General features: G+C 48.3%; 1 protein-coding gene across 1 annotated transcript in view; it reads right to left on the reverse strand.

Moving 5' to 3' along the window:
• Window positions 1–15,494, reverse strand: part of ABLIM3 (actin binding LIM protein family member 3) — a 112,811-nt gene that overhangs the window by 44,057 nt on the left and 53,260 nt on the right. Inside the window, 3 exon segments of the mRNA XM_081297883.1 lie at window positions 3,920–4,007; window positions 9,262–9,355; window positions 13,136–13,262. Coding sequence (XP_081154009.1) covers window positions 3,920–4,007; window positions 9,262–9,355; window positions 13,136–13,262 — 309 coding nt within the window.

Here is a 15,494-nt window from a genome sequence, read left to right on the forward strand (position 1 = left end):
AGCTCCAAGCACCAGACCCACAGTTGAGACCGTGCCACACTGTGTGGCCTCTGGTGGAATGGATCAACCAGAGACTGTGATATTACCTACATTGGACAGGTGAAGGAAGAGACCCAGAGAAGGAAGTCACTTTTCAAGGTCACAGTCTATTAATGAAAGTCATGGCTCTCAGCTGGCTCTTTCCACTTCTGTGCTCCCTGGGAGGAGGGCTTTTTTTTTTTTTGCCATTTTCCCCCTTTTTTCTTTCTTCTCTTTTTGGTACTGGGAATTAAACCCAAGGACCCTTACACACTGAGCCACATCCCCAGCCCTTTTAAAAAATATTTTATTTATTTAGAGGCAGGGTCTCTCTGAGTTGCTTAGGCCCTTGATAAGGCTGAGGCTGGCTTTGAACTTGTGATCCTCCCACCTCAGCCCTCGAGCCCCTGGGATTACAAGTGTGCACCACCATGCCTGGCCCCCTTTCTTGCCATTTCTGAAGGAGGTCATTGTGAGCCCTGGTGCCCCTACCTGGTGAGGGTGTCCAAGGCCAGCTTCTGGTGGTAGCAGAAACACCTGGTGGTTGCCACCCCCACAAGACACCCACAGCCGGAGTCAGCGTGACTCTACCACTGCATGACCCAAACCCCATCATTCCAGATCACTCAGCACCCCCTGAGGCAGGTCCTTGAACGCCCTGCAATTACTCCCACTCTCCAGAAGCCAGGAGGGTAGGGATGGGGATATTTAATGAGAGGGTGACAGGCCCTTCTCCCCTACCAAGAATAGCTCCTGCCTCCTGGAGGCATTCTTCCTTAGGTTTGCTGGTGTTTTCTTGCTCACGATCATAGAGCTGTTCATTAACTCTCTCAGCATCTGTGTGAAGTTGGATCAGCAAAGACACTAATCCATTAGCTAGGAGTAGTACCATGAGGGTAGGGGCTGTCTGACTTGCTCCCTGATGCATCTCTAGCTGTTAGAACGGCACTAGCACACAGTAGGTTCAACAGATATTTGTTAAATGCATAGGGAGCTTCCCATGTGTCAAGAACTTACTATACCTGTACTTACAGGGACTATTACTGGTTTATTTTACAGATCATGTAAACAAGGTTCAGAGAGTTAAGAGACTTATTAAAGGCATAAATTTAGCAAGCAGTATAACCAGATACCCATGGTGCCCACAAAGACATCATGCTGTTTGCAGGGACTTGTAATAACAGAGTCTAGCACCAGGAATCAGTTGGGGACCCAGGCACTGAGGGAGTGGTGCTCATGGGAACAAGGAGGGATTTGAGTAGCAGCAGGGCCTGGGTCCCAGGAGGAGAGGTGGCAAGAACCCTGGAAGGGGACTCCCAAGGCCATGTCCTGCTTTGCTCCTGCACACTGTAGTTCTCACCCATCTCTTCCTCTCTCTGGGCCTATTTCCCTATCCATACAATGAGGGAAGTCAATTTACAATTTAGAGTGGCCCCTGGGATCCTTCCACACCCCCACCAAAGCTGTATGAGAGTATATAAAAGTAATTACAGAGTCAGAAAATCTTAAAAATGGTGCCCTCATCCAATTCAGCACAGGAATCCCTGCTGTGGCACTCCTAGGAGATGGCACAGGTTCTGTTGAAGAGCTCCAGGCCAGGGGTTCTCAATTGAGGATGATTGTGCCTCCCTGAGGGCATCTGGCCATATTGAAGACATTTTGGGTTGTCACAACGGGAAGGGGCACATTAGTGGAATCTAGTAGGTAGAAATCAAGGATGCTACTATATACTTTATAGTGCACAGGACAGTCTCCACACCAAAGAATTACCCAGCCCCAAATGTCAACAGTGTTGAGGCTGAGAAACTCTGATGTAGGCACAAGGGCCTCGTTACAGCTTGAGGGAACTCATGGCTGAGGGTAGCAATGACCAGGACAAGTTTATTAGGAAGACATGTCCCTCTGGTCTTAAGGCTACCTTCTGGGGAAATCTGAAGGAGGGACTCTCCCTCCTCTCCAAGATGGCTATTCAAACACCTAGGCAGGGTTGACCACAGTGATTAAGCCAGCAGCCAGCAGCTGTGCAGTGAGAGAAGGTGGACCAATGTCAGGGATGAGGGGCTAAAGCCAGGAGCCAGGGGTCTCAGGGAGAAGACCAACAGCTCTTACACAAGAGAGGGGACCAGCTGCAAACAAAGGATTGTGGGGACTCAGGGAGGAGGGCATGTGTTAAGTTGTGGGTGGGGCTGAAGGGATCTGGGGTGTTTATGAAGCATGTAGAGATTGAACTGGGCCTAGAGTGGTAGGATTTCCAAAGGAGGGTAAAGGAAAACAAGAAGAAGGGCTGCCAGTTCATTTCTGAGCACCATCTTGCTCCAGAGCCCAGCCTGGATGACCCTGTCCACCTCCCAGCCACACCTCTTCTCTCTGTCTGCACCTGGCCACACAGCTCCTCTTGTCTCATCCACTTATCATCTCTTCACCCACCTTAGAGTCTTGCAGACTCTGTCCCGTTAGGCTGGCATATTCCATTCCTCCTCTTTTTGTCCAGTTGCTATAGTCTGAACGTTTGTGTTCCCCCAAATCCATCTGTTGAAATTCTACCTGCTCAGGTGATGGTCTTAGGAGGTGGGACCTCTGGGAGGTGGTGAGGTCATGAGAGCAGCACCTTCATGAATAAGATTAGGGCTCTTATAAAATTGGCTCCATGGGGCTGCCTTCCTCTTCACCATGTGAGGACACTGCAGGAAGGCACATGAGAAAGCAGGCCCTCGCCAGATACCTAGTCTGCTGGCACCTGGACCTGGGTGGGAATTCCCAGCCTTCAGAACTATGAGAAATAATTTTTTGTTGTTTATAAGCCACCCTATTTATGGTAGTTTGTTATAGCAGCCTGGATGGACAGAGAGACCAGTTAACACCCACTCATCCAGGATCTCACAGCTCCTGGCCCTTCTTCAGGGATTTCCTGGAACTCCCCCTCCTGCCACGTGTGCTCACTACCCCTTTTTCTCCCCTCCTGGCACTCACCCCTGTTGACCTTTACTCCTGGGATTTCAACTAACTGCCCATCTCCTCACTGGACTGTAGGGCTGTGGGGGATCTCTCAATAGACCCTGGCACAGCCTGTGCATGGTAGGGGCTCAAGAAATAGTTGTTGAAGGGATGAATAAGTTGAATGAAGATTGGCTTTGGCAGCCTAAGTGCTGAGTATGTTCCAGGCTATTTTGGGAACTTGGTGAGAGGATCTAGCATGCAAGGCTGAAGAGTCTGTATGTAAACTGGTGGGCAGGGAGGGACTTGGAAGACCTCTCAGTGGGGCAAAGCCAAGAGTATTGTGATGCCCCAGGATAATGGACTGGGCTGAGGATGGAGGACTGAGAAGAATCCAGAGACCAACTGGGTGACTGTTGCAGGAATCCTTAGGCCAGAGGCCGGACCCTGGGAGGTTGCCGTGGGGAAGCAGCCCTGGTTTGCTTTGGGGATGTTAGTGTCCTTCATTTCTCTTCATCACCTTTGAGAGCCTTAGAAGGTTTAAGCAGCAGCCTGGTGCGATCTCTGAGATGTGGGGAGAAGGACTGGGATGAGATGGGGGAGGGTAAAGGCTGTGATGCTGTAGACTCTCTGCCACTGAGACATCTCTCTGAGGTCCTCTGACCCCGTGGCCCTGTGCAACGCAGCCTCCCACCCCCAGGCAGAACCAGAGGATCTTCTCAGAGCACTGCCAGGGAAGCAGGCCAGCTGAGCAGCGGGTGGAGGCGCACGAGGATGGAAGGCAGATTACATGTCACTTCATATTAGCCACACCGACAACTTTTCCCATCCACCCAGAGAGAGGCGAATTAATTGCAATTTTGAGGACAAGCCAACAGCTAAGATAACATCAAAATGGAAGGCAACCGCATCTCCTTTTCAGTCATGAGCAGACTGGAATGCCCTACAGAGGGTTCGATTTGCTTACCTGTGAGGTACATCTCTTCCCCTTCTGTGAACATCTGGTGGCAGCGCACACATCTGGCACAGGTGGGGTGGTAGTGCTTCCCTCCAGCCTGCGGAAATCAAGGGGTGAAATAGGATCTTAGAGCTGGGGCTACTGTCCAGAGGGCAGCTGTTGGTGTCTTCATATGTCCCACGGTTGGTTGGGAGGACCACCCAGGGGAATCCAGAACCATATGAGAGTCCACCTAGGAAGCTGGTGACTCCCTCCATGGATCCCTGATGGAGACTCAGGGGACTTCCATAGAAACCTGTAGGGGAAAGGGCCCTTCAGAGGCCACTGGTTCCACCTCCTCATTTCCAGGAGGAAACAGTCTCGTTTTGAGGACATCTCAGCATCTCCCCACACATGGGGCCTTTACTACTACTGGTACTGGAAATGGCTTTAAGTGACTCATGAACTTAAGATATGATAATATTCAACTACAACAAAGAAATAATCTCCTTTTAAATCTTCTATCAATTCTTCTGATTTTTATCAAAGACAAAGTACCAGTGTGGTGCCAGTACATATTTAATGTTTATCTAAAACATACTCAGCTCTTCTTTTAAGAATAAGAACAGGTATGAGGCTTGCAGCCTCTATAAGCAATAGAATCTAGCTAGCACTATATTCAATTTGGAGTTATCTGAACGTGGCAAGTGATACAGGCTTTCCGGTTATGTTTATAAGTTTTCTTGTATGTCAGTGAGGCCTCTTAAGGACCATTCTAAATATTAGGTAAGAAATAGCATCCAAGAAGGTTGTGCCTAAAGGTCTCGATGGAAGCCAGTAGTGTTGGGACCAGACTGTGGGAGCAGTCACCAGCTCAATATTGCAGTCCATACCAATACGTCTGACACTAACATCCCAGCTGGGAGGACTTGAAATGTAAGGGCCCTTTGGTGGCAACTCCCAATTTTTATATGGTAGGGGGGGCAGGGACTAACTTGGGAAGTGGGGCTTGTTTGGAAGGAATATTTTGCATGTCAGGGGAGAGGGGTTTTTTTTTTTTGATCAGTAATAACTGGGGAAAACAGATGGATATTTGTTGGATATGGGTTGTAAGGTCTCCTTTCCAATTCACCACTCGAACTGATGCTAATGTGTTCCTTCTAACTCAAAAATTATAATTGCATAATAAGCCCTATTGTCAACCATTTTGGGGGGAGTGGGGCTGTTGGGATGGGCTTACCTATTCTGGAGATACTCGATTTATTCTAAAAACCTAGCAAGAATGTAAAACGGGAAGATTTTTTTTTACAAAATTAAAAAATTTTCCAATATCCTCTTTTTTTCATTCTTGGTTGTTCATGTGGCTCCCACCAATGAGAAAATGTCCTTGTCATCATCCAACCAAACTACATTCAAACTTCAGCAGGAGCCTGCTGTTTTCCCAAGCTGGGAAGTCGTGGGACTGATTCTCTGGTATCATGACAAAGATAATAGGTTTAATTAGTAGCCTCTTCCTACTCTGTGTCTTTTTATCATTTCAATTATAGACCTTTTTCCCAGGATGACAACAGTGCTTTGGCAAAAGGGAAGCGTAACATCTTTCTAAATGTCACACCCCACCACTCCGCCCCAGCTGAAACAGGTTCTGTGCCCATCTCAGCAATCCTGGCCACAGGGGGTGTAGAAAACGAGTCAAGGGAAGGGAGGCTGTTAGAGCAGCCTGCACCGAAGTCTGTGAGATAAGACCACTGCGCCTGTTAACAACCGAAATCAAGGAAATTGTGAAGAAAAATGGCAGAGAGTTGGTATCCAAAAAGGGGGGCCCTGTTGGGAAGGACCGAGAATGGCGACCAAGGTGAGGAGTGCAGCAACGAGCCCAGGTTCTGGTTCTCAATGGTGAGGACATGGACAAGGAAGGAAGGATGGGGACTGCCATTCACCAGTCTTACTGAGATGTCACTGAGGAAGGGATTATGGGATGGCCTGAGGAGTGAATGGGAAGGGTTGAGATTAGAAGGGGAGAAGCAACTTATTAAGTGCCTGTGGTGCACCAGTAATATTCCGGGCCCTGCTTGGTCAACAGCAGCAGAAACAGCACCAAGACTTTCTTTGGTGGGACTACCTATCCCCCACATCAGCCCATCTGGTGAAGTAGTGCTGACCCCACCAATAAGCATATTCTAATTCTATGGGCACAATGACTGACTTGCAATGGGCCTGAAATTGTCCAGTCAGGGTCAGTCCCAGGATGTTTGCTAAGCTATTAGGAGAGAGGATTGCTTTCCATGAGGGATGCTGGCTGATAGGATGTAGGCCTGCAGGGAATAGTGCCCAACATTCTCATCCCAAAGAAGAGCCTTCTCGAGAACAAAGTCAATGTAGAAAGGAAGAGGAGCTGAGATAGCCAGAGACTTCAAGTAATTTTCCTTTAGGCACTAGATCCAGCTGTGCCTGAAGCCAGCCAGAATTACTCCTGGCTTCATTTCCTTTTCAGCCTGAGCCATTTGAATATAGTTTCTCTACTTGTAACCAGACAAGTCCTAACATATCCATTAGGAATAAAATGACAGTAGTAGTCTCTATTGACAGGCAAAGACTATGATTCAGGGCAAGTAACTTTCTTAAGGTTTCATGGCTAGAAGTGACACAATCTGAATCCAAGTCTGTTTCACTGCAACCATGTTTTTTTGGCTTGACATCATGCTACCCCCAAACTCCCTGAGTAGCTTAGAGCTGTGAGCATCAGTGTGGGAACAGGAGCCTGAAGTCCTAGATTTTTACCCCTGTCCCTACTAGAAATGCTTCCTGCGACCTTGGAAAGGCAACCTCAAGTCTTGGGTCTCACTTTTCTCATCTGTAAAGTGAGGAGGTTGAACAAGTCTAAGTCTCTTCCAGCTTAAAAAAAAATCAATAAGCCCAAGATGCTAATGGAGCCTTGTAAAAGTGGAATCAATCAAAACTCAGTTGCAGTTGCCTGGGAGGGAGAGATCACCACCATGCTAAACAACAGTGATGCTTGGGGAAAGGACTGGCACCATCAATAAAATGTTAAAGCAGCTGGGAAATGCTGGAACAGCTTTCCCCCACAGTCCTGTGTATAATCGGAAGTCTTTCCTTCTCAAAAGAAAAGCCAGCTTTTGTGATGTCCCATTCCACGACCCCACCACACCCTAGATGCCTCTTCCTCATGGTCACACAGGTGCACCCAGCAATTCTTCCTCAAGGGCACCTCTCCCCACACCCAACAATGTTTTACTAGCCCCCATGTCCCTTAACAGCTCTACAGAGTTTGGCCACACTCTGATTGACATCACCATATTTTTTGAAGTTCTGGCCTTTCACTGTTCCCTTCCTGCATCCTTGACTATCCCTCTTCTTTCTCTGGAAACTCCTCCATCTTTGTAGGCCAGCTACTCTCCAAAGCTGGTTCCAGCCCCCCTCCCCCAACTCCCACCTCCTGCTCTAGAGATCACGACAACTCCCATGGTGCTATTATTCAAATTTTATTGTTTCGAAATTGGCCCCTGCAGGCCGAGCTTTGTTCTTGAGCTCTGGTCCATATTTTGGACTGCCTTCTTGCACCCTTCCTGGATTGCAATCACAGCCTGTCCCAAGGGACCTTGGCATGTTTCTGCCCAGACCAACTTGTGTCTCTGTCATCCCCAGCTTGGCAGATGGACACAACAGACTTCCTATCATCCAGGCTTGACATTTTGGTACAACTCTTGGCTTCTCTTTGAGTCCCCACATCTACAAGTTACCCCATCACTGCAGAACTGTTGGAATTCTACTGCTATTGATGTTGGAGACAAAGATGGTTGCCTGGTTATACGGTGGCCTCCTTGTTGGTCTCCTCTTTCAGCTTCCTTCCTTCAAATTTAGCCAGTGAACATCATCATGTTATCTTCTTGGAGGTGTGGCTCCAGCCAGGCTACTCCTGCCCAATCTTTCCACAATTCCCATTGTTTGAATCACACACCTACTCCTTGGTCCTGTATCCCAGGCCTCGGTCCTGCCCAGGCCTGTGCTTTGCACTCCTTACTACCCTTGGAAATGCTTAATTCTTTAACCACTCAGTGCATTTGTTCATCCTATTCCCTTGGATTCCCTATAATTAATTCTCCACATTATACTTTTAAAAAAATATAATGTTATGTTGCTCCTTGGTTGAAAAACTTTCCAATGACTTTTCAATGCACTTAGTATAAAACCCTAACTCCTAAAGTTGGTCTACAAAGTCTTGTGAGATTTGCCCTCTGTGATATACTCCATCTTCCCTTACCTTCTATTTATGATTTCAGCCATGTTGGCCCCTTTCTCTGTTCTCTGCAGGGGTCAAACTCATTCTTCTTCTAGCTCATGTGCCAGCCTTCCCACCCTCAAGCCTCTCTCCCATGCATCTCCTTGGAGAGCTCTTTCTGATTGCCACACCGTCTCCTGCTGAGACCACATGTGACACAGAGTCCTTCTCAGCTCAGCACACATGGTAACCACCATCAGCTGGCTGGATCTGGCAAAACTAGTAATTCTGCTCACAGTAGCTCACCCAGTCTGCCATACCCCAGCCATTGTCAGATGAAAAACATCACAGGTCTCTCATCTAATACCAAACAAGGCCCTGCTGCGGATGTAGAGGTCACAGGTCTCGCATTTAATGCCACAATCTGAGTATGTTAGCCGTATATGAATATGAGTTAACAGTAGAGTCAATATTAGATCCTAATGGTTTCTTCTCTTATGCTATTATTTTTTTCCTTTGTACCCAACTCTTTTCTGCTTCTAATTTCTCAAGGTGAATAGAGAAGACAGCTTCCATGTCACATAGTATATAAAGGAGGCCCAGGAAGGCCAGTGGACGGGGGCTCAGGCAAGGGCTCAGCAAGGTGCTGCAGGTTGTCTGTCACTGGCAGAGCAAACTGTGCATCAGAGGTTGGGAGAACTGTTGCCATGGTGATGGACCAGCCAAAGGAGGGCTTAGGGAGCAAGCTGCTAGACATGCTGGTTCTTAAATCAGCATATTACCAAAGACTTAAAATTTTTTTTAAAAAAGCTTCCATCCTTCGGCACGTCTGAGAGGAAAATCCTAATTGTTACTCCCCAGAAATATGTCTAGGTCGGAAGCCAAAGAAGCAACTGATTTTTCCAGCACAGCAATTTTTGAACCAGGAATAATTGTGTCAACTTTATCATTCTGGGGGTGTTCAGAGATCTTGGCAAGGTTATCTGTTTAAGGTCATGTAGCAAGCAAAGCTGGGGAGGTTTAGGCTATGAAAGAAGGGGTCTGGGGTGACTTTCTCTTTCCTTGGTGACGGCATTTTGGAGCCACAGACCATCTTGCTCACGTATCTTCATGGTTACATGGGCCCACTCACCTCCAAGACCCTGCCGCTGATGTATCGGTCACAGGTCTCACATTTAATGCCAAACTGGGAGTGGTAGTCAGACTCGCAGTATGGAACGCCATCCCTGCAAGAGGAAATTGACACAGGATGAGGAGGTTAGGGGGATCCCTGGGGGTGTCCTGTGGGAGTGCCAGGACCTGCAGCCTAAGGTGTCTGGGCCGGGGTTGGAAGTGCTTTGAGATAATTTGAAATGCAGATTCCTCAGATTCCCCTTGGAACCATGAAATCAGAGAATCCTTGGGGTAGAGGGCCCAGGCATTGCATCTGGTAAGCTCCCCAGCACAGATGGCAGCTCCTGCTCTGGATGCTGGCCTAGGGTGGCCCTTTTCCACCCTCTTTCTACCCCTCTCCAGGAGTTCTCCAGACCCATTCTCTTCCCTTAGCCCTCAAAAGACTCTGAAAATTATTTAAAACATCTAAGGGTTGTTTTTATTTAGACTAGGTAATATTGGTATGTGATACAACAGTCTCAAGGCATAAAGGGAGAAGTCCCCGCCTTCCCTCCAGTTCTTCTCAGGTCAGGGTTCCTTCCAGGAGGTAATGGATGTGATCAATGTTTTGCACATCCTGAAGGGCTCCTCCTTTAATCAAACATCTCACCTGTAGTGAAAGAACCATCTGGTTGTGCTGCAAAATCAGCAGCTTCCCCTGAATGCCTCCTATCTGCTCCATTTCTACTTAGTGCTTCGGACTTAGCAGACAGAGATAAGATTGCCATCGGTTATCTTCCACTACCTCATACTACTTACACTACCTCTTACCACTAGCACTTCTTGCTTGGTGTGTGCTGGGCTCTCTGGTGGTGTTTCACATTTAGTCCTTAGGGCAGCCCCATGGGCTCAATGCTATTTCCCAAAGGGTGGACAAGAAAACCCAAGCAGGAAGTCATTGAATAACTTGTCCTAGGCCACCCAGGATGACAGGAAGCTGGGATCTGGATCCAGATGGTCTGGTTTCTCATCCAGGTTTACATGAGGATTAAAGGAGATAGGGCCAGTGTATCCGAGGGTTAGCATGGTGCCTGGCCCACAGTGGGTACTTAGCTCATGGCAGCAATTGCCAAGATTGCTTAGAGGGGATTTGGGGAAGGATGTTTGGTGCTCAGCTCTCCAGAGCTGACACAGAAACAGTTGAGGACACTGGTGAGCTCAGCCCAGCCTTTTGGACCTACTTAACTTTAAGGAGTGGGACTGAATTCTGAGGAGAGAGGGATGTTTCCCCCACTTTTGAAGTTGGTTCAAAGTGTGATATAAAGGACAGACATGCCAAGTTTCTATCTCAAAGATGGGGCCATGCTGGGGCTTCTGGGAGCCCTGCCTGCGCAGCAGGGCAGCCAGCACTTCCTGAAGAAGCAACAAGGAGACCTGAAGTGTGGCAAAGAACTGGAGGTGAGACTGTGCCCACAGAGTAAGGACTTACTTGTGACCCTATGAGACAAGCTTCCTCCACTCCTTCAACCCCCCCCCCCCAGCCCTCAAACAAGTTCTCACTCTGTGAGTACAAGAGGGCTACTTTGCAGGGGAAGCAAAAATTGTTCATTAGGAGGCAGGTCAATGAGCCAGAAAAATTTGGCTATAAATGCCAACACAACCTTATTTGGATGCCTGAGTTGGGGAGACCTTAAGGAACTTGAAATGTCCCTGATTCTGAAAAGATAGATGGTAAAATGAAGATTTATTGGGCACTCATTAGGTACAAAGTACAGATCTCTGAGCCTTGACATCCCTACCAGGAGTTGATCTTATTAAACCTATTTTTATAAATGAAGAAGCTAAGATTCAGAGCAGTTGAGTCCCTGGCCTAGGTCACACAGACTGGGCTTCTACTCTGGGCATCTGATGCCATCACCACTCTGTCTCAACCAGGTGAGGAACCCAGAGGCAGACTGTAGAGGTGCCAGGTGTAGTGGGTAACCTGGGCTGGGCCTCCTTGAGAGGAACTCAGAGCAAGCTCTTATTGCCCCAGAGAATTTTGACTTGGGCTCCCAGTTTCAAGCACTCCTGGCTGATGACTTACTAAGGACACTCCTTCCTTGGCAGGTCCGGAGGGAAATGCCAAACTCCCACTGACACGCACTCAGAACTTTTGGTGACCCGACCTCAGCTCACCTCTGCAGCCTGGGACTCTGCTTCATCTCTGCACACACTTGAGCTCCCAAATGGGGTGAGGGTGGGTGCTCCACACTCACCACCTGTCTTGTCTTGCCAGGCTAGGTATGCACACTCTCCTGTGCATTTTCAAATCTTACACCCTTTTCCAACATCCAGCCCAAAGACTATCACCTGTCACAAAGTTCACAGTTTCCAGACTCCACTTCCTGCTAATTAAAAGTGACCCCTCATTTTTCTGAATGTTCACTGTCCTTCACTTGCACCTTGGACATAGGCAGGTGTTGTTTGGCTACCATCCATTTCCCCTTCTGTTGGTACCAGTCCTAGGATTTTCCTTTGGAAGACATTCCTTCACTTGAGGTTACTGTACGTCACAAAGGCTGCTTGATGGCTCTAGGATTGTATCCTCCTTGCTAGTGGTCAATCAGAAATGGGTGTTTGACCCAAGGGTAGCCAAATCAGAGGCAGCCCTGGGATATTTGCTGAAGGTCTTGGGAAACAGGCCTCTGTCTGCTAGGCTTGCTAAGCTGATAGAAGGGGAAAAAAAACCTGGCATTACTGGTTATCTTCTTTGCTACTTAGGGAGGGACTGCTTGAGAATGAATTCAACATGGGGCGGGGTGGGGGGTGGGAGAGAGAGAGATCTGTAGACATCTTTAAGTCCCTCGATGCAGCTCTGCCTGAAGCCAGTATGCCTCTGAACTTTCAATTTCTGTGAGTTAATAAACTCCTGTTGCTTTTAAGTGAGTTAGAATTGGGTTCTCTGTCAGTTATGATTGAAAATGTTTTATGATTTAAACTTCTCATGAACTCCTTTCATATACCCTGATTCTTCATGCATACAGCCTATCTCCCTTATTAAACTGTGTCTTGAAAGCAGAAACTATATATACAGCAACACTACATGCTCACCATCTCCTGGCATCAGGCCACATATGGGCCTAGAAAGTATCTGGGGTCAGAAGCTTTTGGGTACTTCAGTATATACATGTGGTCACTAGGATCTAGCAACAAGGGGGCTTATTCAAAGCTGCAATGTGCAGTTTTCTGGGGGTTGGCTCCTCTTTCCCAATAGCTTTATGTGTCCATAATCTCCTCTTATCTCAGTTAAATACATTCAATAACTATATTATTGACAATGATCAGGCATTATTGACTATGGGAAGAGGATACCACAGTGACTAAACAAAGCCCCTGTCCTGGTGGGAGGAATAAACATCACCACTAGAGTAAGTTACTCCCCTGAGTCTTAGTATCCCATGGAGACAGACCCCTCATGGGGGTAGTTAGGGGGTTTAATGTGATAATCCACCCACAGCAGTTAATAACTTCCTCGCACATAATAAAAGTCCAGTAAATGGTAGTTAGACTTGTAAACATTATTAAAAAGTTACAACAGATAAGGATATAATTATAAATGCTGGCAGCCCGGGCAAAGGAAACAAACAGCAGTCTGAGGGCTGGGGCTGGGGGAGTGGAGGTGGGGCGTGGCCTAGAGGGCACCTCTGAGCAGGAGGCATAGTGAAGGAGCAAGTGCTGAGAGGGGCCACACCACCACAGGCAGAGGGAACAGAGTGGGAGGGCCTGCGGGCGGAGAGAGGTTTGTAGCTCAAGTGTGGCAGCTAGGAGTGAGGAGGGGTGATGTTGGAGATTCAGCTAGAGGCCAGATGGGGTAGGCCTCGGTGGACACAGAGGCCCAGGAAGCAGGGACCGGCAGGGAGAGGGACACCCACTTGCTGATGTACTCCCCGGTGAGGATGACACTGCAGGTCTGGCACTTGAAGCAGCTGACGTGCCATTGCTTGTCCAGCGCCAGGAGTGACTGGCCGTGCTTGATCTCCTCCTTGCACCCTGCACAGTCTGCAAAGACAAGAGGACACTGCTGAGCAAAACGCCCTGGGATTTTTGGCCCTCCTGCCATCAACTCATGCCCCCAGCAAGGGACTCCCCACCCCCAACACATTTTCCCACCTTGGCATTGGCAGCTTCCCAGAGACCCTACTAGGGAAGAGAAAAGGCCCCTGGAGACCTGGCCTGTCCACAGGGGACTTGGTGGAGGGGAGAAAAAGACCTTCCTGCTTATCATCGTGTCTGTGGCTCATCCACAGTGGTTGTGCGCTGCTTCTTCCCTCCTCTGGTTGGTAACTGAGGTTGTGCATCACTCCATGATCTTGGCACCTACAGCACCCCTATTTTCTTGGAACTTGCAGCATGTGGCATGGCAAGCCCCACCCAGACCTGGGGATTTCAGCAAGATCTCTGAGCTCTGTGAAGTTTGAGAGGCACCCCTCCTGGGGATAGTCTGCTTTCTTTTTCTCTCTCCTGCCTGTACACTCAGTGGCAAGGGCCACATCTGTGTTTTGAGGTTGAATCCCTTCCTTAGTCTGGCATGGTGCTCAGAGCATGGTAGGAACTCCAAGCCTGTCTGCTGAAGGAGTATGAACAGGTGGCCCTTACAGTGCTCAGCAAAGGACAGAAGTCACCACACCACCCCTCCCTTCCCCAATGTGCTTATACAGCAAACATTTGCCTCCCAAGAAGCAAAGATTAGAGTCTGATGAATCTTCTGTCCCAAACCAGAACTGTCCCCTCACTCCCTGTCACTATCATTCTGGAATGTGTGTTGGGGCCAGCAGAATGTGGGGCAGGCCCAGCGGTCTGCTTGTTGCTCAATGAATGTCTGAGGAGGGGAGGGGCAGGAAATGGAGCCAGCGGCCAAGGTACTTGGGAGATGCTGGGAATTCAGGCCTAGCTGACCGGATGGCCCGCTTCAGAGGAGGACAGGGTCACAGGGCAAAGTTTACCAGAGGGCAAACCGTCCTGTTGGCACCACACGGCAAATGCGTACTTTGTAGCAGTGAGGAAAAAGGGGTCACATGTAGAGTTGGGGGAGCCTGGCTGGACAGTCCTCAATCCTGCTGGGAGCCTGTCCTGGGAGAGAAGATGAAGTGACCCTGTGTCTAGCTGGCTGTGAGGAGGGGCTAGTCCCGATGAAGTGTTGGTGTCTGAGTGACGTGCTCAACCTCAGTGTACACACTGCAGGCCTCTGGTCAAGCTTTCTAGGCCTCAGAGACCGAACGTTTTTGTCTCTGTGAGACTCCCCAGTAGGGTTTAATAATTCTACAGGGGCTTTAAGTTCACAGAGCATTTAGTCAAATATCCCAGTCAGTGCAGGAACTTGTCACATGATTGAAAGTGCCTCCCCCTCCCCCACTTAGTCACGTCAGGGGTAAGCCATTCAGCCCTTCTTGAAGAAGGCCACTCTGTTTGGACAGGTATGACTGCCATGGATTCCGTCTTTATGTGGAGCTGATGCCACCCTCCAATGATTCCCCACTCTTATGCAAATGAGAATAATCATCTTTTCCTCACATGACATTTCCTTCGAATAAAGACAAGTAAGGCTCCTTGGTACTCTTTCTTGTGCTTCACTTGCTGTGGTCATCACTGGTCCAGTTCACTTGTGGAGGCCAGAGACTACTGGCCAACGAAACAGTCCTCCACTTTGTCAATAAAACTTATTTAATGGCTGCATTGTTCCATGGCCACCTTCCAGTGATGAGTCCCATCTGCTACATTAAAGTGAAAATCTGACATGAATTTAGCATCTTGAGCTAAAATTTAGGAGCCAGTACAATGCAGTGGTTAACACTTCAATGAGAGGTTGAATGAGTGAGAAGCTGGCCTAGGTGAGAACCATCTAGTCATTTGACCTCTGAGCCCTGGTTCCCTCATCTGAATTCCTTCCTTTTGATCAGCAGGTATAAGTAACATTATGTATCCATAAATGGTTATTGTATTATTTCACACTCTCCTGTTTTTAACCCACATCCCAAGTGATGCTTGATCTCTGATCTGAGGCTACAGGCAACGATCCTCTGCAGTGAAGCTCTGCTTAGTTCCGGGATGCCTTCTCTGTGTTTCTTTTCATGATTCATTGCTGGTCCTCCATTGTACTGGTTTCATATTTATCTGGATGATTTTCTCCTCCTTTCCTTCTTGACTACTGGTGGAGCTTCAGACACCCCATCTGGGAGCCCATGGATCTGGTGTCATAAGCAGTCGTGAGAACCGCACCCTATACTGAGTTGG

The sequence above is a fragment of the Spermophilus citellus genome (genome assembly GCF_964194105.1).
Source record: "Spermophilus citellus genome assembly, chromosome: 1".
In the NCBI taxonomy this organism is placed as follows: domain Eukaryota; kingdom Metazoa; phylum Chordata; class Mammalia; order Rodentia; family Sciuridae; genus Spermophilus; species Spermophilus citellus.